The sequence below is a fragment of the Lipophrys pholis genome (assembly GCF_963383615.2).
Source record: "Lipophrys pholis genome assembly, chromosome: 13".
NCBI lineage: Eukaryota > Metazoa > Chordata > Actinopteri > Blenniiformes > Blenniidae > Lipophrys > Lipophrys pholis.
Window position 1 is genome coordinate 19764387 of NC_137632.1, and position 25098 is coordinate 19789484.

At 42.2% G+C, this 25098-nt stretch overlaps 1 protein-coding gene across 6 annotated transcripts in view; it reads left to right on the top strand.

Moving 5' to 3' along the window:
* The window catches only part of pard3bb (par-3 family cell polarity regulator beta b), a 242849-nt gene that overhangs the window by 111611 nt on the left and 106140 nt on the right, over window positions 1-25098 (top strand). For 3 of the 6 annotated variants that reach the window (XM_080478440.1, XM_080478441.1, XM_080478439.1), the window contains exons 14-17: window positions 3408-3561; window positions 9298-9391; window positions 9515-9648; window positions 15509-15553. In XM_080478440.1, the coding sequence (XP_080334566.1) occupies window positions 3408-3561; window positions 9298-9391; window positions 9515-9648; window positions 15509-15553 (427 nt within the window). The remainder of the gene's footprint in view (window positions 1-3407; window positions 3562-9297; window positions 9392-9514; window positions 9649-15508; window positions 15554-25098) is intronic. The other 3 variants (XM_080478442.1, XM_080478444.1, XM_080478443.1) reach the window with 1 other exon arrangement.

Sequence of the window (25098 nt, forward strand, 5' to 3'; positions counted from 1 at the left end):
TCTTAATTTGCATTATATCTGCATTTTGTGTCCCAAATAAACTCAAACACAGTGCTCCTCCTATCTCCTCTCCACATGTTTGGCTCTCATTGAATAAAACAGTTTTCCCCCCCGTGCTCTGTTGCCTCTGCCTTTCTCCACAAATGACTTTTCAGCCGTTCTATCTTTCTTTTTTTTTCCCGCTCGCAGTCTTGACACTAGTCTCCCTGCTCTCACCGGCAAGCTGCAAAAGAGCATTTGCACTTGATCCATTCAGACTTTGTGCGCTTGTGTGTGTTTGTGTTCTTTGTGTGCATGTCTGACGGAGTGGTTTTCATTCAGCTGTGTCTCTTTTCTTTATATGTTAAAAAAAAAAAAAGACGAAGAAGAAGCTTTTTACACGGGTCTGTAGTCTGTTTGTACAAACCTGCGTACACACAAAGCCGGTCTGCTGGCTCAAGTGTGAATGGCCCTTTACCTGACCTGCCAATTGTTGGGGGGGTGGCGGTGTTAAGCTTGTTCAGACTGCATAATGTGCACACACCTAACACACAGGCACATTCAGCAATATACACACAATACAGACAGCTAAGATCAAAGTCTGTGTGTATAGATACAGAAATGACATACAGAGCCTACGCAGAATGAAAGGTAAGCTTTAGATTGGTAGAAGTTTTTCCCATCATGCTGAGAATTATATTCTAATCACGGTCCATTGTATGGAAAAATATCCAATTTCATTGTAATTAATGTAACGAAATAATGTGAGTTATTGCTTCAATATTTAACGTAAACTGTCAAAAAGTAAATACGTGTCATAGTATAATAGAAAGGCTTATCTCAAAATAGCATGAAATATTGTGATATTGGATAAAACACAAAATTGTTATGACGTAAAACATTTGTATCCAAAAATTAGAAGGTTGTGTTTTGTTTGTTTTTTGTCCTGTGTGACTATATTAGAATTTTTGTGTGAAGATGTTGGTACCACTGTGCGTAACACTTAAAAAGATCTGCCCTCAGAGATGTAATGAGTCAACAAAAAGCCCCTTTCTCTTGTCACTGTTGAGAAAGTTCAGTCAGTAGTAGGAAGTATTCATGAAACATGACTCCTGCTCAGTCTCTCAGGTAACCCTGAACATGATCATCTTTCTCCTTTGGCTTTAACTTTCTTGTGTTGTTGAGTTGTTCCCATTGACCTGGAGGCGTTAGTCCATTTTATTCCTCACATGTGGACATTTTTGAGGAAGAAATGTTGCCATTCTGGTTGATATGAATTCCGTCTACTAACAAGTGCCACCTGTCAGTGGTCATAATGATATGGGCGGTGTGCGTGGACCTGCAGGACTCTGGACAATCCTCCCTCAATAGCTCGTTTGGTGAAAGCAGTCAGCAACATCAAAGAGATGCATCCATGTTTCCCTTTTTGTCTTAATGTAAAACGGAGAAGAGAAAAAAAAAGGGAGCTACAGGCGGATAGATAAGAGATGAGACTTTAAAAGCTTTTTTTTAAGCTTTGGTATTGATGCTTTTCAACCTCGTTGAAGTGGACCACTCTAGTTCTTTTTTTCTTTTTCCTGTACTCGCTCTCTCTCTCTCTCTCCATATCTTCCTACTGTATTCATCTCGTGCCAGCTCTGTCCAATATTGTCCTTTATCCAGCCGCTCCAAACAGTCTGCACAGATTCCGCGGCGGTAATCAGATGTTGTAATTGATCAGCCACCAAGATGAACCCTAAAAAGAAATCTATATTGAGTGTTACTATCGACTAATAACAACAACAAAAAAATATGCAAGACTGGCCATACTAGATCAACAAAAGTTGAACTTAATAAGGATTCTCCTGCTCTGATCCATCATTGTCTTCAGGACTTTCTTTCTTCTTTTTTTTTTGCCTTTTCTTACGAGCTTCTTATAAATGTGAAATGTTTCTGAGCTCTGCTGCCGTCGGTGGAGAGTCTTTCCATCTCTACTTCGCCAAAACCCAAGCTTTAGCTGTTCTCAAGCACTGGTTGTTCTTGAAAGTTGTGTGAAACGTTCATGTTGTATTTATAGAGCATGAAAAAACAAAAAAGGAAGCAGACTTAAAGAAAAAAATTATTATTTAAAATGATTTATATTTTTGCGAGCAGCGGGGGCCAAGTCACTTCTGGATCGCGCTTTATTTCTGCGAGTTTGAAATGAATCCAGTTTCAATTAACATTTGACTGGCCACATGTTTGAACATCTGTTCACCGCTGCAGGATCTCATAACGAAAGACCTGAGCTCAGGAATGAAAAGTTTGGCTGATGCGCCACATATCTCTGTTGTGACTGTTCTTTTGGGAAATATTTCACATTTGAGATCGCCACTCATGCTTCAATGTCAGACTTCCGAATGATTTTCACGTATTCCACAAATTTGCTATTTCTTTTCCCATCTGTTCATTTTCCTTAATATGTTCTTGTTTGCATGATAACGCAGGTCAGGTCAACATTGTTGTAGAATCCTTCACATTCCTCCATGAAATCTGAATTTAGAAACCATGAAAAGGAAAAAAAAAGATATTGGTGAGGAATACTGACTCAACTGTACAGTACAGATTGCATGGTGATGCTGGTTAGTGGAATGCATGCAGGGGGGGGGGGGCGCAGGCGGGGATGGCACCATGGGAAGAATGAGGAAGAAGCTACGGTCTTTGTTGCTTGAGTGCAGGGATTAACCAATAACAGAGAGGCACACGGACAAAGAAGAGCAAAAAGTACACTGAACACCAGTGCCAAAATGGCATGCATATGCATGGATTTTGAATGAATATGTACAGTTTTCGACACACACACACACACACACACACACACACACACACACACACACACACACACACACACACACAAATAACAAAAACATGCAAATTAAATTCTGAAAGAAATAATACATGCACAAAGAATACACATCAGGACTGTAATCCACTGCTTTGTTTGACTATTACGGGGCCCTGAGAGGGCTCTGTCTCAGGAGGATACGTGTCAGTATGACAGCGAGTACCACACACACACACACACAAACACACACAGAGAGAAGTGAAAGAGGGCTAAAGATGCTTCTAATGCAGCGAGGCGTGGGAAACAGGCTCCTCCCTTTCACCCAAAACCACCTCTGGATTTCCACTGTCTGCTTCCTTTCTCGTCTATAATTGCGTTTGAGTAGGCGTCGGTAAAGACCGCCCCTTCTCCTCTGCTCATCACTCAGTTTATATTAGATCACTAAATCAAGCCAATAACAATGAACAGTGTTTCACTCTAATGTCAAGTATTCTCTTTCATTGCATTTCTTTTAAACCTGACTGTAAATCGTCACTCTTTAAAAAATGGGACATTGTTGTTTTCATTCCTGTCTGTGCGCTGTGTTTATCCACTGGGCGGCATTTGTTTTTGGTCCATGTTTCAGGATCATCATGGGGCATCGCCCAGCCGTTCGTTTGACGGCACCGCCGGGCTGCAGGGACTGATGAGCGCCGTAAACGGTCAGACAGGAAGCATCATTCAGCCTACTGACCTCATTCACCCCTCCATGGTGACCAACAATATCTATGCATTGAATGGTGAGTGCAGCTATTCCCCCACTCTGTGGGGTCAACAGGTTACGTGCCATTCACTCACCGCACCAAGCATTAATGTCTACATTATGTCCGAGTCTGGCAATTTCATTAAGGTTCTTTTCAGTGACAGTCTTATCTCTTTATGCACAGTCTATTCCAGAAGCCTCTTGATATATTCTTTATGTGTACTTAAGAGTTTTCGGTGGCTGTTTGTTTTTTTTTTTTATGGATGTGTTTGTTTGTGCATTCAGTCATTCATCTGTCCATACAAGTTGAAGTCATCATTTGACCTGGCCATCATGCCGGAGTTTAGGGACGAATTAAAAAAAAAAATAAAAATAAATAAATATTTGGTAAACTTTTGTATTTAAGCGAGTCCTCCAGCACTGACCACTTCTCACCGACGGCTTACAGATAAATAAAGCTTCCACAGCAACCTTTCAGACTCTCGTATTTCCATCACAAAATGATTCAACCTCATTATAGGAGTTGCTTTATTTTTGCAGCAGGCATTTTACTGAACAGTTCATATATACAATGTAGTAGCATTGATTACAGTTTTGGCCTTTTTACACAATAGACAGATAGACCAAACAAACATGCATTTGAAGCAAATGAATGAATCTAAGTTGCTTGTTGGTGTGAGTGTGACTGCTTGTTCAGCTCGACACACCTGGATTTTTGTTCACGATCTGCTTTATGTTGGCGTTGCCATCGATCTAACGAGTATAATTCCCTCATTGCATTGTTTACTCATGTCGAAACGTTTATTTCAAGCTTTTCGCACCATTTTTAATGGACAGACCATTTGGAGTGTCGCCACTTAAACAAAGCCGCACACCCAAAAGCTTTTACCTCTGCTTTCAGCTGTTTCCATGTGGTACCACTTGGGGAACCCTGCATGAGCTCATGAAGTCACTTATCACTAATTGCTTGTTGCAGATACTTTTTCACACTGCACACCCACACACAATAACTCACCCCGTTTTATATCCATCCAGTCAGAGGACTTTATACCAACCAATTGTATGTATCACTCCAATAACCCCTTATCTCAGCCTCAGACTCCATCTCTACCAGAAAAGTACAAATACACAGGTCCTTTTTTTTTTCCCGTCCTTTCATGAGTAATGCTGCCATACACACACTTTATATTGTAGAGTTGCTGCACAGGCACATTTTTCTCCAATAAAACCATTTCCTGCATTTTTTAAAATCCTCAAACGCCGGCTCTTTCCTGCTGAAACATTGTTCCAGTCGCTCCGACCTTGTTCCCGTCCTTCGTTTGTCTCTGAACTCGCTGCACTTTTCTCACATTTATTTCTCCCCCGTTTCATTTTGCACCCGTAAAGTAGCATCAGAGGTGGGCCTATCATTTGCAGTGAGTTCAGCAAAGCCCTGCTTAACTTTAGCAACACTACAAAATAAACAATATCTCCGAGATAAAATAAAGTATAGACGAATAAATAAATAAAATAAAAAAAAAATTCTGCAGCACAAATTTAATTAAAGTTCTCTGCCCGTATTTTCTCTTTCATTTCTCTCCCTGGCTTTTTCTCCCTGATTTTATTTCCTCTTGTGTTTTCAAGGTTGTTCTGTTTGTTTGTTTGTTATTGCAGGTTCTGCCTGTGAGTTATTTTAGTTCTTCAGATCGCTGTTTCACACCACCCCTGTATTTTTGTGCCGTTGTGTTACTGCGACCGCACACGCTTGCGTTATCTTCAGTGTCCATTTATACTTGGGCTTGATTGTTAAAAAAGTGTTCGTATTTGTGTGTTTCCGAGTGATATCTCTGCTTGTTTGGAAATGTATTAATAGCTGCGGCGTGGCCGCGTGTGCGCACGGCGGCGTGTTGGTTCAGGGGTTTTGTTTTTGGCCAGTATCAGATGAGTGTTGTGTTTCGTGTGCATGTTTACACTCAGGCTGGCAAACAGCTCTGACCTTGAATACACTTTACTGGATGGATTCACCTCGGCTCTAGTGTCATTTACACACACACAAGTAAAGTACTGGTAAATGTCGGTGTGTGTGTGTCTGTGTGTGTGTGTGTGTGCATTTACCAGTACTTTACCCTCCTAATGAACTATTGTACACACGTAATCCATTTGATTTGTCACAGAGACCACAGTTAAAATAAAGACTTTTTTCTTTTGCAGAAGAATAAATTAAGTGTAATGATTCCCTACATATGTATTTATGCAGATGGGTGATTTTTGCATATATAGATCTTTCTATTTAACTCAGATCCATCACTGTGTCTTTTTTCCTCACTATACTTTTAACTTTCTTTCCATTTTTTCTCTTCATACTCTGTGATTGGAGCCACTCGAACGGAAATACGTCAATAAGTCAGTTTACAGGGTTATTATGCCTTTTTTTTTTTTTACAATTGTTTCATTAACAATTATCAAACAAAAGTTCATGTTCACATGATTCTTGTTGAGAGTGCAGCACGGAAGGTTTGAAAACGGTAGCAAATTAGTTGTACTATTTTAAATGCATATGATACATTTGACTGGTGGCCTGTCCACCCTGGACAGATTGCGAGTCCATCACAGAGCAAACAGAGAGACAGACGCTCACATGTACGGGCAGTTTTACGTTTGAATATTAGCTTCAAATGCAGGATTTTTAAACTGTGCAAGGAAACTTTTTTTTCCCCTCAGAAATCCCATTTGTCCCCCAAAAGTATACAAAATCCATATAGGAAAGCCCAAAAGCCCCGGACTTGAATATGAATGGGAGACACTTGATGTGAGTGCTCACCACTACATTACAGTGCAGCCCACTTTCAATAATCTCCAGCACCTAATTCCTCCCTATTGTGCACTGCGTTGTCTTTCCTCTTGTGTCTGAACCTTCGACTGGAACGATAAGTGTTAAGTCAATACACTGGTTTTCACAGCGAGTGAGGAAGAATAGTTGGTATGATTAGCCAGACAAGCCGCAGACAGAAACAGATGACAGGAAGGGAAAGTTGAGTGCAGAAGAAGAGAACTCATCTCTCTGCTATCGGAACAAACTGCTATTGATCTATCATCCGCGCCACAAATGCCAGTTTCACTTCACACAGTGGGAGTCGGTGAGAACAGATTTGTGTGTGTGTGTGTGTGTGTGTGTGTGTGTGTGTGTGTGTGTGTGTGTGTGTGTGTGTGTGTGTGTGTGTGTGTGTGTGTGTGTGTGTGTGTGTGTGTGTGTGTGTGTGTGTGTGTGTGTGTGTGTGTGTGTGTGTGTGTGTGTGTGTGTGTGTGTGTGTGTGTGTGTGTGTGTGTGTGTGTGTGTGTGTGTGTGAGGTGAAACAAGAATGTGTTTTTGACAGTTCAGCTGATTAAGGTGCTGGCAGCGTGGAGGAGGAAAGAGGAAGTTTAGGGGAAGGGAAAAAGAAAAAAAAAAAAGGAGAGGCTGAAAAGTGAGTGGGAGATAAAATGATTTATGGGAGATCTGAAAGGAGAGATAAATGACAGCCAAAATATCAGATCGCAAGAATGGAAGCAGCAGAAAAATAAAGCAGGTGATTAGTGGAGAAAGAAAGTGAGAGGGAGGGATGGAGATGAGAGGATGTGATATCTTCCGACTGGTGCCATCTCTTTCTCGCCGGCTCGGCTCGGCTCGGCTTTTCAGCCGCTCGCGTGCGGATGTGAGCACACAAAGGACACTCGGTTGAGGATTGTGCAGCAGCCCCGGCATGTGTTGCGTGGCAGCTTTGCACTGGCAGAAGTGATGACTGTATGTAAATGACGCCGGGGTGGATTGTGCGTCTGTGTATCAAGTTGTCATAAACTCGTTCATCACGCAGACGCGGCCACATCTCCAACGCGCATCTGCGGCGTCTTCTGATGAGTGGCTTTCATCCTCTTTCTTTTCCTTCCTCATTTTTTCTTTTCCAAAATGCTTATCCGTCTCCCGTCTTTCTCGTCTAGCTCTTTTTTTACGACATTTCTTGGAAAAGCTGTTAAAGCAGACTTTAACCCACTTTCTAGTGTTCCGCACACAGTGAATGTCCCGTTTTCTAAATATTTATAGGACCTGCTTATGTTAGCAGTAGACCGGGGCACGGCGCGTTTGCTCAAAAGTGTTCCTCCACCGACGTTCGCGGGATCAAATAATCACCTCCTGGACATTTTGAAGGCGCCTGTAAAACATTTGTTGTTTGCAGTTCCCCAAAGCGCGGCGGCGGTTGTCAGTTTCAGCCGTCATCTTTCAACCCTCGACTGGAAATGGGTGAAAATCTTTCCACCCGCCGACTGAGGCCAAAGTGAAATGTGGCTGTGCTTGTGTTTATAGGCTGCTCTTCTTCAATCAAACAAAGTAGATGAACACAGGATATTGTTACAAGCTCTAAACTGCGTTCTGTCAGTATTTCACATGAATCCCAATGATTTCAAAGCCACGAGAGATGTTCCTGGGCAACTGGTCTCTCTCTGTTGACTGAAGTATAATTGTAATAAGAACTAGTCTAAACAAATGAAACGCTCATAAAACTGTTCATTTGCCATCCATGTGTTGAAGCCATTGCCTTCAGCAAAGTGAAGTGAAGGCAGGCCACTGTTGTGATGAGCTGCATTGTTTTCTTTGGCCGGGTGGCCTCACAGTGTTTCCCGGGTAAACAGAGTCTTAATTAGCCCGAGTGTGGCTGGCTGCTCGACGCAGCAGCAGCCGCCGCTGTTTCCAGTAGGTTAACGTCAAAATGCTTGAATGTGGCTGTGCGTGACTCCCAAACGGAGTCACGTGATAAGTTACTTCTCACACAGCATACATGCAACCTTGGCTTCATTTCCGAGACTGACGGAAAAAGCGGACAATTAATTGTTCTGTTGACTTGTTGCATGCAATTTCTGCGAAGGTATCCAATTTAGTTGACAGAAATTCCCAACATCTCAGGCAACCGTCCTCGATTCCCACGTAGAGTTGAGCCCGGGGCCAACACACAGAACAAAGCAGACGGATACACAATCACCTTCCTTCACAGCCTACGGGCACATTTAATTAACAAGTGTGTATCTTAGAGGAAGCCGGAGCACACAAGCTCAGGGAGAACATGCACACTCTACACGTGCAAGGCTATATAGATAATTAGTCGTATTTAACCATTTCTGCACACACCCTCCTGAAGGTGATGGCGCCACCCTGCTCATCACTCCCCCACACCCAAACACATTTAGTCAACCGTTTGTTTGACAAACACTTAGTGGAGGCTAAACTATGCATTGCTGCCAGAATATCCACAGAACCTTTTTGCAACAGTCATGCAGTGGAACGTAACTTTTCATCCATTTCATCGGTGCACTGGAGTCATTGGTCAGTCACACGGCCGTTCGAACTTTGCTGGTTGTTTATGCAAAGGCAGCGGCTGCATCAGAATCAGTGCTCTGTCTTTATCGACACGGACGCCTCCGAGGCACAATATTGAGCTGCAGGTCACCCGGAGTTCGGGATAACTCGGAAGTCAAAACAAAGTGGCAAAAAAACAAGTGTCAAATGCAAGAAAGTAGACTTGAAATAAAACTCTGCAAGACTCTGTATTAGTTAAATATATCACAAAGTTCATGCTCTGCGTTGTTTATGTAGTGTGACTGGACAATATTATTTTTGGTGGAAAGTTTGGTCAAAGTTTGGATCTGAGTCTTTTTGGCTTTTGTAATCCAGAAGACATGACAACTGTGATTAAAAGTGTTTTGAATGGCTGTTTTATATCAGCATTATCTCTGATTGCAGTTTTGTTTTTCTTCTTTTTTTCAGTGACCAATGGGAGTTCTTGTCATATGGACGAGGAAGAGGAAGGCATGCTGTATGGACATGACTCTGACTTCAACAGCTCTTACCTCCAGGAAAGGTGTGATTCAAAAACATTTTTTAGCTTTATGAAGGGATCTCTATCTGCGGAATTATGGATGCATTGTTTTGATCATGTTTCACCACCATTGTCAGTCTTGACCTCTGGATGTCTTTGCTTTAGGGAGAGCTCCCACATCTCGTGCCAGGCTCAGCCCCAGTCTCCCACCGGCGTTCAGACCCAGCGGCAGCAGTTCCAGCATGTCAAAGCCTCCAAGAGCATGGACCTGGGTACGACTCAGAACCAGCATCACACTGGTGGGGAATTGTTTTTCTGTTTCTCGGCTCTGCATGGTGGCTGCATGCATGTCATTCTCGCTTAAATCTAAATATATGCATGACTGCTGCAGCTCTGGCATGCTCCCTACTGCTGCCACATGCAGACCGATACCCGTGTAAGCCACACTGCACACCATGCAACCACACATGGAAACACATTCACGGGTGCAGACGGGGTTTCTCCGACTGTCAAAGCAATTTATGTCATTGTGCATGAACGTGTGTCATTGAGTTTTCTGTGCTGACTCGGAATGGACAATACAGTCTGCAAGCCATCGTTTGGACATGATGTCTTGTTTTTATTGTGTTGTTTTATCACATTAATGAACATAATAACATTCTAAAAGTCGCTTAATATTCTGATGCATGACCACATCCTTTGTTACCATAAGCAACAGAAACAGTTATAGAACTCCTCGTCTGATCTGGCCTCATGAAATGTTAAAAATATATTTATCTTCTTTTCACGCCGATATGAAAAATAAGAGATACTGGTGAAAATGTGTAGTTCGCAACTTCGCTTTGGTCTATTTGTTCGGCAATCAAATGTCACAAAAGCGACTTTTGCAATCTCTCTGATCCCACTTTTGCCAACATCTTTGTGTCCTGTTGCTCTCTGATGGCAGATACCCTCATGCGACGGTTTTGGTGGCATTTCAGTGACAGTTGAAAAGTCAACTTTAGAAGTATGCATATGTGTGTGCGCCTGTGCTTCTGTGCTTGTGCATACATTTGTACAATATGACAGTTCATGCCGCAGCACAACAAAAGCGTATTGTTTCAAATGTCACTACCCACAGTCCTCTCTCTTGGGCGTGTGTGTGTGTGTGTGAGTACATATGTGTGTATCTGGACATTTATTTTATTTTTTTGTAGAGACCTGATTCTGTTTACACAGTCAAGTTGTGGGAGCTTGTCGTGGCTGTTGTGGATAAAAACACCAACAAGTCCTCACAACGAAAACAGTTTATTTCTTTAGATGGCGGAGAGTTTGAAGGTTAGATCCAGCCTTTTGCTGGGATTAATGTTATGCAAGTAATAGTTACTGTTCACTTTGGAGTGAGCCTACAGGAAAGGAATGGAAATCCATGTAATCTCCCCGAAAAGCATGAAAACCTGTGTGAAAATGTGTTACAGTGTTGTACTTCCATTTTTCGACAAAATCAAAATAATAACATAATGACTGAATAGCTATGTCTCACTTTGAGGGGTTCAGAACTGAAAAAGAAGAAGAAAAAAATAAATAAACAAAAAAGGAAACACTACCTTTGCTTTGTCCCAAATGCATCCCCTCTTTTTAGGAAGTTTGTGGCTGTAAAGCTGAAGGGAGCTCGTCATGTCACAAGTCAAATGTGTAAAATAGACACAATACCACTTTTGTGCAATAGTTGGAAGTCGTGAGTCACTGTAGAGCGTTTCAGTCTCTGTAGTGTTTACTTTTCAAGTTTCTCTGGAGCTGGCTGGTTGGCATGCTGACTTTGGTGCGCTTCACATGTAATTTAAATGTAATACCACAGATGACATGTGGGGGCAGTGTTGTGCGACCAGCGACTAGAACAAAGAAGACAACATAACATGGATGATATCTGAAATAACCATCCCTTTCAGGAAAGGTGAATGTGTGGCAACATTACCACACCTGGACATCGGGACAAAGACGCTTCAGAAGTGTGAAACGTTTATATGCTTCTTCAACTGGCAAAGTTGAAAACATGAGATAATTAACGATCTCTCCAGAGCTCCGGAGCAAAGTTCAAGTACTACTTGCAGCAACAAAAGCTACTTATTTTAGCCGTTTTTAACCTTTTTCTTCAATGTTTGGATTACAAACATTGTCCCACATGAAATTGAAAATGTGCACTGCCCTCTACTGGATGTATCGGTTAACTACAATGCCAATGTAAGGGACACATGGAAATATTTTCAACATTTGTCGAAATGTATGTGCGTAAATTTAGTTTATTTTTGCCTTTAAATGAAGAAATGTGTTCGGAAATGCAGGACATGAATGAAACCCCCCCTCCACAAAGACCGAGCCATAAGTGAATACGACGGAGAAGGATACTCCTCTCCTGTACTGCTGCATGAGTACCAGGATGAGACGTAATGCACGATATAGCAGCAACGCAACTTTGTCGATGCAAACTGTTGTTAAACCCAGAAGAGTTAGAAGACTGTGCGATATACTTGTGATTGTGACGAGTGAATCAGGACTTGTTACATGAATGCTTATGTTTTGTTTTTGTTTTTTTTAAATCATCATCATCGTCATTATTCTTATTATTATTATTGATGATAATTATGATGATAATAATATTACATCAAAATTGTATCGCACTTTTTGGGGAGCTTTACATTAAGAAACACAAAGAAAAATTAAAATGAAGAGTTTAAGGAAAAGCAAATTTGAACAGGTGGGTTTTGAGGAGTCTTTTGAAGTTGTGCGATGAGTCTGTGTCCCTGATGCATAGTGGGAGTGAGCTCCAGAGGGCGGCGGCGACAAAGGGTTAGTGCTCCAAGGTGTTACTAAATTATCTTTACTGAAGGTGAAGAGGAAAATATCCCGAACATTATCATGCTTTTTTTTTTTTTTTTTTTGTTCTTTAGACATACTGTAGAGGGGAGGACCTTACATCTTTGGGGATAAACGTTATCCCTCCAGACGAGGCTGAAAATCCTGCTTGATCCCGCTCTGTTGATTTTACGTATTCCCAGCATGCCCCATGTCTCAGTACAGTCAGGAGAACGTATTGCTCGCTTATTGCAAAACAGGACATAAATGTTGACCCATCAGATGGGGTTTTATGTTCTGGATAAAAATACACAGAATGCTTGATATTGTGAAAGATTTTTACGATTGGATCTCACTGGGGTCCCGCTATCATAACCACAAATTATTACCCTTATTAGCTGATAAAGTTATTAAACTTAAGCAAACGTCTTAATTTCCAAATCCATCTTGGCCAGCAGACATGGCTGTGCGTTACTATGTAGATCACCCTCCCCATTGGTATGTATGTAAATAGTGCATTCACAGTCGAACTCACTCTATCGTGAGACATGTGGCGTAAACAATCGGTCCTGTCACGTGCAGCTTTGTCGAACACGTCTCTACTGAATTTTCTATCAATCCACACACAGATGTCGCCATCATGGCACTGAAAACCCCTGCGTGCGCTCGTAGTGGGACACGGGAAAAGTTACTGGCTAAAAATTTTAAGCTTCATTTATTAGCTGCCCATTTCACACGGCACATTTTAATTAAAGCGATCATTCAAAATCTGGTGGTTCTGCACAGCTTATGGATGTTATGAGACGCTGCGCAACAACAACGGCTGCAACAGAGTTAAGTATTAATATACTGCCAAATATTGCTAATGCTGACTCAAGCCCAGCCAATTAAAGGTGCAGTGTGTGATATTTTCATCAAAGTAAGAACGAATGTTTTCATTACAGCAGAATGAGATTTTAATGTTGACATAGATTGCTGCGTTTGCAGCGTTGTGATCCTGGAGTAGCTCAGAACAGAGACGATAACTTCTGATTCTTTCCTGGCTCCTGTAACGGTCGAGGACATAACGCACCTCCGAGGCCCCCCGTTTACATGTTTTCATGATGAAGTCTGTTTACACGGTGATGGTGCCTGCAGCCAATGGAAAGGCCACTTTTTGAAAACGTTCTTCTCCATGTAAACTTGGGGAAAACGTAATTTTTTTTTAAAAGAATCTGCGAATAGTAATAAATAGTTCTTTCACGAGTAGGTGAGCAATAACAACGTTTGCCTCCAGAGTATCATGACTCCCTGTCCATATTCTTAGTTTTGTAGTTGATGGTCACCGTAATAACAACTTCATTGTTTCATTAAAAAAAAAAACAAAGAAAAAAAAACAACAGCATCAAACATGAAAACGACATAATCTTCAGCGTGTCTGCCACTTCCATGTAACGGGCGTCGCTTTGCCGCGTAAACGTGAAACGTCTCTGAAACGAAAAACACAAGAACAATGCGTTTTCACTTGAAACGTTGGAATGTAAGCCGGGCCTGAGACTGGAACTCAGGAGCTTATGTCAACAACGCCACAACGTGGCCCAGAGATCAGCAGTGGAAGCTCGCCATCTTATTGCTGGCAAAATAGCATTAGCATTAAAATCCATGCTGTGAGGATTAGATAAAAGAATATGGAAATGAAAAACACCGTGGCAGTTCTTTATGTTTTATATTTGATAAAAGCATCTTTTGAACATGTTCAAGATGTACTCATTTTTTGCAAAATTAAGAGAACTTTTTTTTTTTTTTTTTTTTTTTTTTTCTTCCATAATTGATATCTTATTAAGACAATTTTACTCGTCTGTCCCAGTCGAAATCAAACTTAACTGGATGTGACTAAAGTTTGTCATCACTATTACAGTGACTTGTTTGTTTAGTTTCTTTCGTCTAAAAACAATCCCATTTTACTGGTTTTCAAAAGTTCATATGCTGTATGTCGGTAAATACTGCGGATAGCAGTTTATAATTTGTGAAAATTGCTATGTTAATTGGCGCAACAAAACCTTTTTATTTTTTTTTATTTTTTTTACATGCTGAAAACACCATTTTAACAGCATAAAGTGACCAATTACTATTTTTGTGTGTGTGACTTCATGCTGTGCTTTGACTTTCATGTTTGTCTTAGCGGGGGGAAAAAAAACAACTTAAAAAAAAAAACCCAACTAAAAAGAATCAGAGCTCATCATTTCTTTCATGGGTCAGTTACATCATTTCATTTTTATTTAATTCGATCCACGGTTATTTATAACTGCACACCAATTAGAAATAAATTAATTAATTAATAAAAAGCTTCAGAATTGGTTCCAAATCATGAAATCGGTCCCAGTTTGCCCACCACTGTCATTCTCTCTCTCCCTCCCTTTGATTTCCACCGGTTGTATTGGAAACATCCTTTCTTGTAACTACGTTTTTGGCTGATCTCCGAGGCTGTAGCCGAAGCAGTAAGAGTGGCGCCGGTAATTGTTATTTCTAGCGTGATTATAAAGTGACAACTTTGGTGTTTGTATGTTTGTATCTCCGGGAGACTTGCTCCCAAATGAGTGCGTCACACAAGCGATCCTCCTAACTACTGTGCCGCCAGTGCAGTTATCCTTCTTCGCCGCAGACAAATACACACACGGGACTTGTTTTTCATTAGAAAAGTATTTATTTGGAGGGGCGATGTTCCCGCGCGGTTTTTGTGGCCGCGCGTGTGTGTGTGTGCATTTTGGCGCGGTGCTACCAGTCAATGTGTTCTTGGTTGGCTTTCAGAAAGACGCAGAAAAAGGGCAAAAAGAAAGACTTTGGCGAGGGAGGGGGAGGCAGAAAGTGAAAGGACTATTAACAATGGGAATGGAGATCAAAGGAGGGAAGGATGGAGGAGAGCGGAGCGGGATGGAGGGAGTGTAACCCGAGAAAAAATGAAAACACGGGGAAGAGAGACAGCGGGGTGAGAGGGCAGGAAGGCGAAAGGGATAGATGAGGGGCAAGGAGAGATGGAGAGGAGGGAAGGGCGGGTGGATGACAAATGAAGTGAGAGGAGAGGGAGGAAGGGAAGGAATGACTTCAGTAGCAGTGAAGCCAACTTAAGATCAGAGGAGAGAAGAGGGGCCACGCCGCCATCTTGTAAAAGGAGACAGCGGGGATAATAGTGGGGTCGAGGATGATGAGGGGGGGGAGAAAATAAAAGATTAAAATGGTGCGCAGCAGTTTAGTTCTTTTACATGTGGCCAATCAGACCGAGGGGAACGCAGTGGAAAGTGTTTGCGTGGATGTACAGCATGTGTGTTAACTGGGCGTCTTGTGTTTCAGTGGCAGATGAGAGCAACGTTGGATCGCTCGTTGGAAACGCTGCAGGTGAGCCAAAAAAAATAACGCCCACATGCTTGAATGATTACTGTCAGAGATACGGAAATTTCAAAACACACACTTACACTCGCAGAGAGGCCCGGCTTCACCAAGAAATATAATGAAAAGATGGCAGCGAAACAGGCGATGGATGGTGGAGAGAGAGGCGCTGGGAAGAAAGTTAATGAAGTGTGTCAAATGGAGGTTGATTACCTGAATGTACAACATCCCGGTTCATCCTTCAGATTTTCCATATTGAATCGGAATTACTTACGAGCATTTGCTACGAGAAAACGGGAAACATATATGGGCCGTAAATGCACTGCAGAATAGTAGTAAGCATTGTAAGGATTGTTATCCAGAAATCAACATTTGAGAACACACACAAATAAAAACTCAAATAAATATGGTAACTCAGATAATAAAGAAAGACAAAAAACTAAATAGTATAGGATGACAAAAGTAGTGTGGAGTTTATTGAATAGTACTGTAGCACTAATGATATTATACAAGTTATCATAGTTTGTTTTTTTTAATTGAAGAGGATCATTAAAATTCGAATTGAATCTATCTCTTGTACCTCTTACATTTAAATTAAAAGGTTTTCTATGTCATGGACACTGACGTGCTAGTTTTCTGCATGAATTGGTGATTCAGTTTCTGCTCTGCACTGAGGAATAGTGAGTCCTGGATACTTGGTGAACTCTTTCTACAATAAACAAACTGGTGGAAACCGGAACTGAACTACTATTCAGTGGAGACGGTGAACCTGCACTCCAATCTCTCATGCATGTCTATCCACCACAGGTCTATTCAGTGAATAATCACATGCCTACCTCACCTGAGGTTCATCCCTTTCTGTCATGTTCTGATTAATCGTACGATCTAGCATTGATTTGCTGGCTGTGTTCAATCATTGTTTTTTGTTTTGTTTTTTTAGTCAGAATACTTCATTTCTGTTTATCTTTGAACCTCAGATGGAGCTCTGATCTCATTTTGCGACACATCTGAGCAGAAAACAAAGAGAATCTCAGAGGGCTGTGCGCACTTTCTGCCCTCTGTATGAACAGAATATATGTGATATGGTATGTTCTCATTTCCTCTGCCCTCTCTTCAGCTGCACTTACACACCACTTCATATTTGCTTCCGCGCCGTGCCTCCGATACACCGCGCTCCTCTGGACAAATTAAGGAGTTCTTTCTTGTCAGGCACAAAGTACGGATGGAAGTGAAATTTTGCGGGCGGATTGTGTATAGTGGGCTGAAAGCTGAAACTATGGCGGCCACTTGAACACCGGCACCGACGAGATTGTACATGAGGGCAGGAGAAAATGCAGCCGTATGAAAGAGGGCCGTTCATCTAAAATAAGGCAGAGAAACCGAGATGGGTGATGCTTCAAAAGCTCTCACCTTCGTGGCACACAAACACATCTTTTTTAAAAAGTTTGATCTCAAACTTCTCTCTCTCTCTTCCTTCGCCTTGAAGTACCCCCCCACACCTCCGTTTCATTTGCTACTTGAGAGTAAGAGCACTCTTCATCCCACTTTATGTGTGTGTGTGTGTGTGTGTGTGTGTGTGTGTGTGTGTGTCTCGGCGCTTGCCACTTTATTCTTGTCAATCAATCCTGCCCTTTTCCACACCGTACTGTGCCTCTCTCTTCTACATGCTGGTACAAACCTTTACTCACTCGGTCCATCGCCGTCCTACGCGGTGCGGGCAAGGCGACGCAAGGAGCGCAAAAGACAAGACGTAGACCAAACGAAAAGGCAAGGCTTCCACGTCTTTGCTTGAGAGGGAAATCCAGATTAAGTAATTTGAATGAATGGAATACAACTTTTTTGGTTTTACTTCCTCGGTTTCTCCTCTCAAGTACAAATTGAGCCGATGAGGAAAATTGAAATCGTTTCCTAGGAAAACGTTCAAGGTAACCTCAGTGCAACTAGTCAACTTCATTTGAGATGAACAATTATATCATGGTATGCAAATGTGAATATGAACCAGGGATTTTCTCCCGCTGAGAGAATAAACTGATTCGCCACAAGAACGCATATTAAGATGCTAGAATATGAAATAAAATTGTGTTTAATCAGAACCTATGATTCCAAAAGTGGTTCAAATGTTCTTGGATATAAAATACAAAAAAGTAGTTGTAATAAAAAAAAAACCTCAAATATAGTACTTATTAACAATGCTTTGGTTATTAGTAATTGGTTAATTCCACATCTGGAAACACCAAAACACAAATAAATGAAACAAACAACACAAATGAACATTATTACACTTTTTTTTTTAGTTTTTGTAAATTTATTGTCGTTCAAAGTGGGAAAAAGCTTCAGCGTCCACAGTTGTGTTTAGGCTGGTTGTTTGGACGTCTGCAGATGAAGACAAAAAGATGGATGTCATAGTTTGGTGCGATCAGTGGTTAATAAAGCAAAGTGCTTTGGATGTTAACGGGGATGAATGCATCCTTTGTAACTAAAGAAAAAAGAAAAAAAAAAAGACTATTTTATGACCTTTGTTCAGATTGTGATTCATGCTGATTTGTTTTGAATAAGCTGAAATTGGTGTGTGGGTTTCTTTGATACCAGTAAGGATCGCATTCAAATAGTACAGTAACGGTTGACGCGTCAAATTCGTTCACAATGTTGTATTTCATACACTATAATTCATATTTTGGGTTGAAAAACAATCATTTCAGATTTAGTTGATCATGTGTTTTATTCAGCTTGACTCACCCCCCCCTCCCTCTTACAGTATGAAATACAACTTGTAGCCCAGACTTCTTTCCCCAATCGTTTTTCCCTTGGAAGGCGAGGATCTGGTCTCCCCTCTCAGATCTCAGGGTTTCTAAAATATTTAAGTCAAAACGTTGGCAGACAATGCCACTCTCACCAACACACAGCAGCAGGAGCCTTCAGGCTGAGGCTCAGTTGGTCGTCCTCCAATTCAAAGTCGCGGTTTGATTCTCATCTCACCCGCTCCATTTCTCAAAGTGTCCTTGGGTAAGAGACTAAACCTCAGTGGTGTGTGAGCTGCCATCTCCAGTGAGAGATCTCGGGCTGACCGCACTGCCTGTCAATCAAGTCATAGTTACATTACTAAACAGAGCACAACTTAAGATATGAGACACGTGGCTGCTGTGAGGGTGTTTGAATTTATCTGAACAATCCTAACCATTTTAAAAAGTTCACACAACAGCGACAATTTCCTTTCCCTCCTTCAGTTTTATGCCTCAGTTCTTTCATTCAGCACATTTCTGGAAATCATTGGGCCGTATAATTTGTAAAATCAATGGTTTGTACAAACATGATTTGAAAATAGCCCTTCCTATTACCGGACACCTTCGTAGTGGCTTTAAAAAAGAAAAAAAAATCCAAAAACGTTGACGGCCGCCGCTCTTGGTCTCTTCATGGGTTTCTTTGGCGCCTCACTTTGACAACCTTGGGCCAACAGTCAAGTCTTTGCCCCAACCCGCCCCGAACATCTCCGGCTCGGCTCCGAAGGCGTTCTGGACTGGTTCATGCTCGATTCGCATTGACAGAAATATTCACCCAGCAACTTCCAGGCACGTTGAACCGAGTCATTTTGCTTTTGAACGGTCTCTGATTCATACTTAACAGTGTCTTTAGCTTTGACTGTGTTTTGTGTTGTATTATGCCCCCCCCCCCCTTCTGCTTTTCCACTGGCTGTTGTCCAGACATTTTAACTGAAGCCTATTTACACATTCCCCCTACCTGTTGCCTGTCAGTGTGTCTCCTGTTTTATAATGCCACATAGCCCAGAGAGCTGTTAAAAAGAGAGTGCGTGCCTGGCAAGCACGGCAGTTTTTTTCCAACCCACTTTCCTTCGCTCTAATGTATTTTTTATAACCGAAATGCTTCCAACAAACCCGCGCTGCCGCGTCTGACAGCTGCACTGGCTTTGGCGAGGGACGGGGGATCGGGGAGGGGTCCGGGGATATTAGCAGTTTTAAAAGACAATGACTTCTGGGAATGGTGTTTTCACTTCCAGCAACTGTCTGCCCTTCCAAGACCTAAGAAACCACTACACACACACACACACGGCCGCGTTCACACAGACACACACACACACACACACACACACACAAATCAGTCATAAAAAAAAAACTTTGACCATTATGGTAATGTTATGGTAATGGAAAAGGCTCCATCATCCTGCGGTAAATGTGAGTGTGGGGATTTCTTATTATATTATAATTTTTGCGCAATCGGAGATGAGAAATGATGGGAATTAGACACCGTATCACAGAACGTGCGTGCGGACACCTTTGAAATTGAGCGGGAGTGTGTGGTTTTTCTTTTTGAGACCCCGCGCTTTTCTCAACCCGGGCAGATTTTCCAAACTCCCCTCGGTTAAATCTTTGCAGATACTCGTGATAAATAAACAATCGGGTGCATAGCGGCTGCCATTGTGGTCAGACGTGCCTGAGGTCTTCGCGGTGGCACAGAGAAATAGGAGCTTGGCCTTTCCAGTAATATATTGAATCAGCTGTGCGTGAGGGAACAGTGAAAGTGACAAGAAGGGATGCGACAAAATAAAGTCTTTAGTCAGTGTTGCCGCCGCTACATGAAGAGTCTCGGCAACAGACAAGCACAGAAAAACCCCCCCACTAAAAATCACTTCATATCGTGTAGACTGATTCTCCTGTTAGAGCGCTTTTAAATAGGACGGTACAGTCAAACACCCAGATACAAGAAATGCTGACAGGACATAAAACAAATGCTTGCAGCTGTGTTTCTTCCACTTTGTTTTCCTTGGGTGATGAAGACAGCCCGGAGCTCTGTACGTGCGTGCGTGTGTGTGTGTGTGTGGCTCCCAGATTCATTTCGTATGAGATCTTTCTTTTTGATCGCAGTATATTTCCACCAGGTCTGTGCATGAGGACGCCTGGTTCTCCTGATGTTTACCTTGCTTCCCCGGGATGCCACAACTGACTGAACGGTCTCATCTGCCTTGCTCTTTTAGCTACACCCTGCTCCACATGAGCCAAGTTTTTTCCTTCCATGCAGTAAACTGGTATTAAACTGCCAGAACGCTTGTCTTCTTTTGTTTTACTTGTGTGCCTTTGTACTGCCCCACTTTGCTTCCTCCGCCCACCACCGGCGCTCTCTGTCTCTGTCTGTCTCTGTCTGTCTCCCTCTCTCTCTCTCTCTCTCTCGCTCTCATTTCAACTCTCCGCCTCTCGTTTTGCGTGCCAACGCCATTCAGGCTTAAGGGCTGGCGAACAGGCGGAGGAGCTTAGGACGGACACCGTCTCTGTGAAAACGTCTCTGTGTGCATGTGTCAGGGGGGCCGCGTGATGCTGAGGGACGCTGGTGCGGCCCATTGTCTGGATCTCTCCCCGGTGTAACTTTGACTTTGACAACAGTCACACACTGACAAGACTCTGCCAAAAAAAACCCGAGTCTTTAGAGGGCCACATCGCCCTCTTTCCCCCGCCGTCTCCTTCTCTGTGATTGTCTCCGCTTTATCACGCTCTCTCGTTCGGTGTGTCTTCCCCCTGTTTCATTGTTCCCCAGTCTCTCTGGCTCTTGCAGACTTTGCTTTGGATTTAACCTGAAAGCCACCTTGTTTGTCTGATGTGGATTGATGGATTAATTTGTCAGGGGGAGAGCAGCTCAATTTGTGTGTGTCCGTGCTGTGTGCGCACGTGTGCAGATGCCACCCAATGCCAGTGCACGTTCGCTCTTTACAACTGTTGGAATCCAAACGGCCGAACTAAGCAAACCCTGCTTTCCCATCGTTCTTTCGTCATCTCACTTATTCGTGTTTGCATCTGTGCATGTTTGCACGCAGACATATTTTCTTTAGGCTTGTTGTTCGTGAGGTACCTGCTCCCTGTCTTTTGTGCTTGGCGCTCACCGATGTCTTGCCTTCTTTGTGTAGACTCCTTGACTGACTCTCTGTATATTGAATGGCCTCTGACCCCTCTCCACCGCCCCCCCAGTAAGCCAATAACGGTGAGCAGTAATCAGGAGATGGTCGGCGCTGTCGTTTCTTGCTGGTATGGCCATTCATCTCTATCAGTGATCTCTGGCATGTTGTGTACTGCATGTTCTATATAGAAAGCCAGGCCATTCATTCAGGGTTAGGACGAGTTGTCAGAAACTGATGCTCAATATGAAATTGACGGAAAAGCCGACCAGTTGGAATCGGAAAGATATTTGTCATTTTCTTTAGAATTTTAATGTTGTTTTGCAGTGGTGGACTTTCAAATTGATTTTACACAGCACATCTGCTAAGAACTAACAAAATATACACTAGTCTTGCTAATTTCTCATCTATTGACCTTTAAAAGGCTCATTTGAAGACCAAATTAGGCTTTTTTCTTTAACGATACTGTATGTGATATTTCTCAATTCGAAAGGTAAATAGATAACTCTTATAGGACACAGTTATGATGCTATCCTGTGGACATCTTTGTGTTGTGTTGTAGGTACAATACTAAAGTCAGCAAGCTATCCAGCTCGCCCCAGTCTGTCCAGTCTTTAAATCTCCTTCTTGTCAGTCTAAAATTGTCAAACTGATTTGTAAAAACATCAGATGTTGAAGCTCTTGGTAAATGTTAACCAAGGCCCTGTTTATGTGACGTTTTCAAGTGAAAACAGAAGACTTTTGTCACGTGTTGGTCGTCTGTTTACATGACGACGTTGCTCAGAGTTACTGAAAACTCAACTTTTCATGAATACCCTGACTCCATGGAGATGATGGAAAATGCAACTTTACCAAAACTCTGCTACTGCGCACCTCGTCCACAGCAAATAGTTATTTTACACATGTGTGAGTAGCTGGACACTAACAATAATGTTTGCATCCAGACTTGCATGACGTCCGGTCCATATTCTTCTGGGACACTATATACGTTACTTTTAGGCCCTCCACTCTGATTGGCCGGCTCCTTTACATACTTAACAAAACATGCTCTCTCATGTAGTTTGACAGCCGCCTCACATAAATGTACCTCAGTTTTTGACAAGGTGACATCAGCTTCACTATGTGACGCTGCACCTCATGTGAACAACATTAGGCATGAAGGAAAGTATGAAGAAGCACCTCCGTTCCAGTTTAAAGGTTCAGCTATATTTTGGGGGAAACCTCAACTGTTTCGATTTTCCACCCCCATGATTACGGTTGTTGAGACTCCCTATTGTGTGTTGAGATGTTGGCTTCTCGTAGTCACTCACACTTTTGGTTGTGCGTGTATGGGTTAATGCTACGTACTGCATTATTATTCCTTTTTATATTGTTTTTCCATGCAGATAGAGCTACATTAAACTCAGTAGGAACCAGTAAATAAAGACGTGAGCTTGACAATGATGTCACATGTTTTTATGGCACTTGATGCCTATTCAATTACCACTGAGCCCTGTGGGAGAGCAAAACCTCATTTCATCAGCAGGAAGATGGGACCCACATTACACACACATATAATAAACAAGAAACTGCTGGCCACATGAATGATCTCCCCTCCACTCCCACTTCAATTACACACATGTGCTCTGACAAACGCTCTCCATCGCGCGCTCTCCTTCTTACATAAGTGCATATTTACACGTACATAATTCTGAAAGTCAACACTTAGCCGCTATACAGTTGCAGTTATGATTATTGCTTGAATGATTTAGCCAGTAATATGTAAATAATTCAGTGAATATGTCCTTCAAACCCTTCCACAGCGGGGCTGTGTTTTTGTTTGGGCCGTGACGTAATTTTCTTTCTTCAGTCGTACGAAGTTTAACCATCGTCTTCACCGAGAGACCTGCTCTCTTACTGTGTGCAAAAGTAGAACAGAGAGGAAATGGAGTTTCATCTCCTTATTAGAGCTTCTAAAGTACGCGTTGGTTCGCCAGAAGTTGGGGGCTGTTGTTGAGCGTGTCGCCGCAGCCTGCTGCTAAGCTGCTCCTCGGTGTAATTTTGACTTTGAAAGTAGCCCATTGCTTCCCTGCCAACGGAATAGCCTTGGGACAGCTTGGCATCGTCTCCCTTTCTGTTTTGTTTTTTTAATGTGTTTTTTTGTTTTTGTTTTTTTCCCTGCCTGCTCTCTCTTTCTCTCTCTCTCCCGTTGTCACTTCCATCCTCGTTCTTTCATTACAAAGCCTGCCGCCTTTTGTTTCTTTTTCTGCATCATTCTCTCACTGTGCCCGTTTCTCTTCTAGCCCCCCCCCCCACCCTCTCCTGCTCCCTCTCTCTTTCCCTCTCTCTCTCTCTCCCTTTAAGAGCAGCTTAATTCTATCATCTTACAGTTGGACACCAGTAATTACATTTATGACACAAATCCTGCTACTCACAGCAAAAAATGTGTGTGAGAGAGCATGTGTTTGAGATTGTGGATGCATGCTCATCACACAGGGTGCGTGCATGTAGCCATAACTGTGTGTGTGTGTGTGTGTGTGTGTGTGTGTGTGTGTGTGTGTGTGTGTGTGTGTGTGTGTGTGTGTGTGTGTGTGTGTGTGTGTGTGTGTGTGTGTGTGTGTGTGTGTGTGTGTGTGTGTGTGTGTGTGTGTGTGTGTGTGTGTGTGTGTGTGTGTGTGTGTGTGTGTGTGTGTGTGTGTGTGTGTGTGTGTGTATACATTTACTGATTACCCGGCCAAACACCGCAAATCTATTTATAAAACTATTTAATTCATCCTGCTGGCCAACGCTTGGCAAGCGCACTGGTTTGGACTCTGAGGTTGCAGTTAACATATATAATGCCTGTCCTTCTGCGTTAGACCTGCGGTTGCTCTTAAGGTTTGTAAATCTTCCGTGAAGAATGAACTCTGATCCCACCACCTTCTGCTTGTATTGAATTCAAATGAACTGCAACTCATGAATCTTTCAATCTATGTAATTGTGCACAGAAAGATGTGTGTGAAGAGAGGGACGTGTACAGATCTTGGCTTTTCTTGTGACCTCAATCATGCTTTTAAAATAAAGTGCAATGCTTCAGATTCACTGTATGTGTAAACACATAATATTTATAAAAAAAATTTAAATATCTGGACATTTCGTGCTGGCTTTCTTTGTGGGTTTGTCGGTGAAGTTCAGATGTTATTAGCGCTAATCCCCTCTACTTTAGTGTTTCTAAACCGTGGATTATCTATTGAAATTTGTCAATGAGCACTACCCATCAACACTGATATTAAAAATGCAATATGTTTGAGCATGTAGAGTGTTTGTCTGAAGTTTTGGAAAGTTGGTTATCAATTGAGGAATAGAGATAAATTGGTTCTGCTTGTGCATTGGTGCACTTAACAGAGTACATGGACATGCCAAAGCACAAGAACAGGTGGGTGGAAAGATTTGGAGGATTTGTTTTGGCATGAACTCAAGCAGTGACTTTCATGTACGATGGTCTGTCATGTGTCAGATTTCACTCAACGGTCTTTATTTCCCCGTGTAAGTCCTGTTAAGAATTAAGACCTCCTTTATAGAGACCTGGCTGAGACAGCAGCTACAGCAAAGCACATTGATTATAACTGGAAAAAACAATCAGAAAACACATTTAAAATGATCATAAGTAGTAAGTATTGAAACTATATATATATTATCA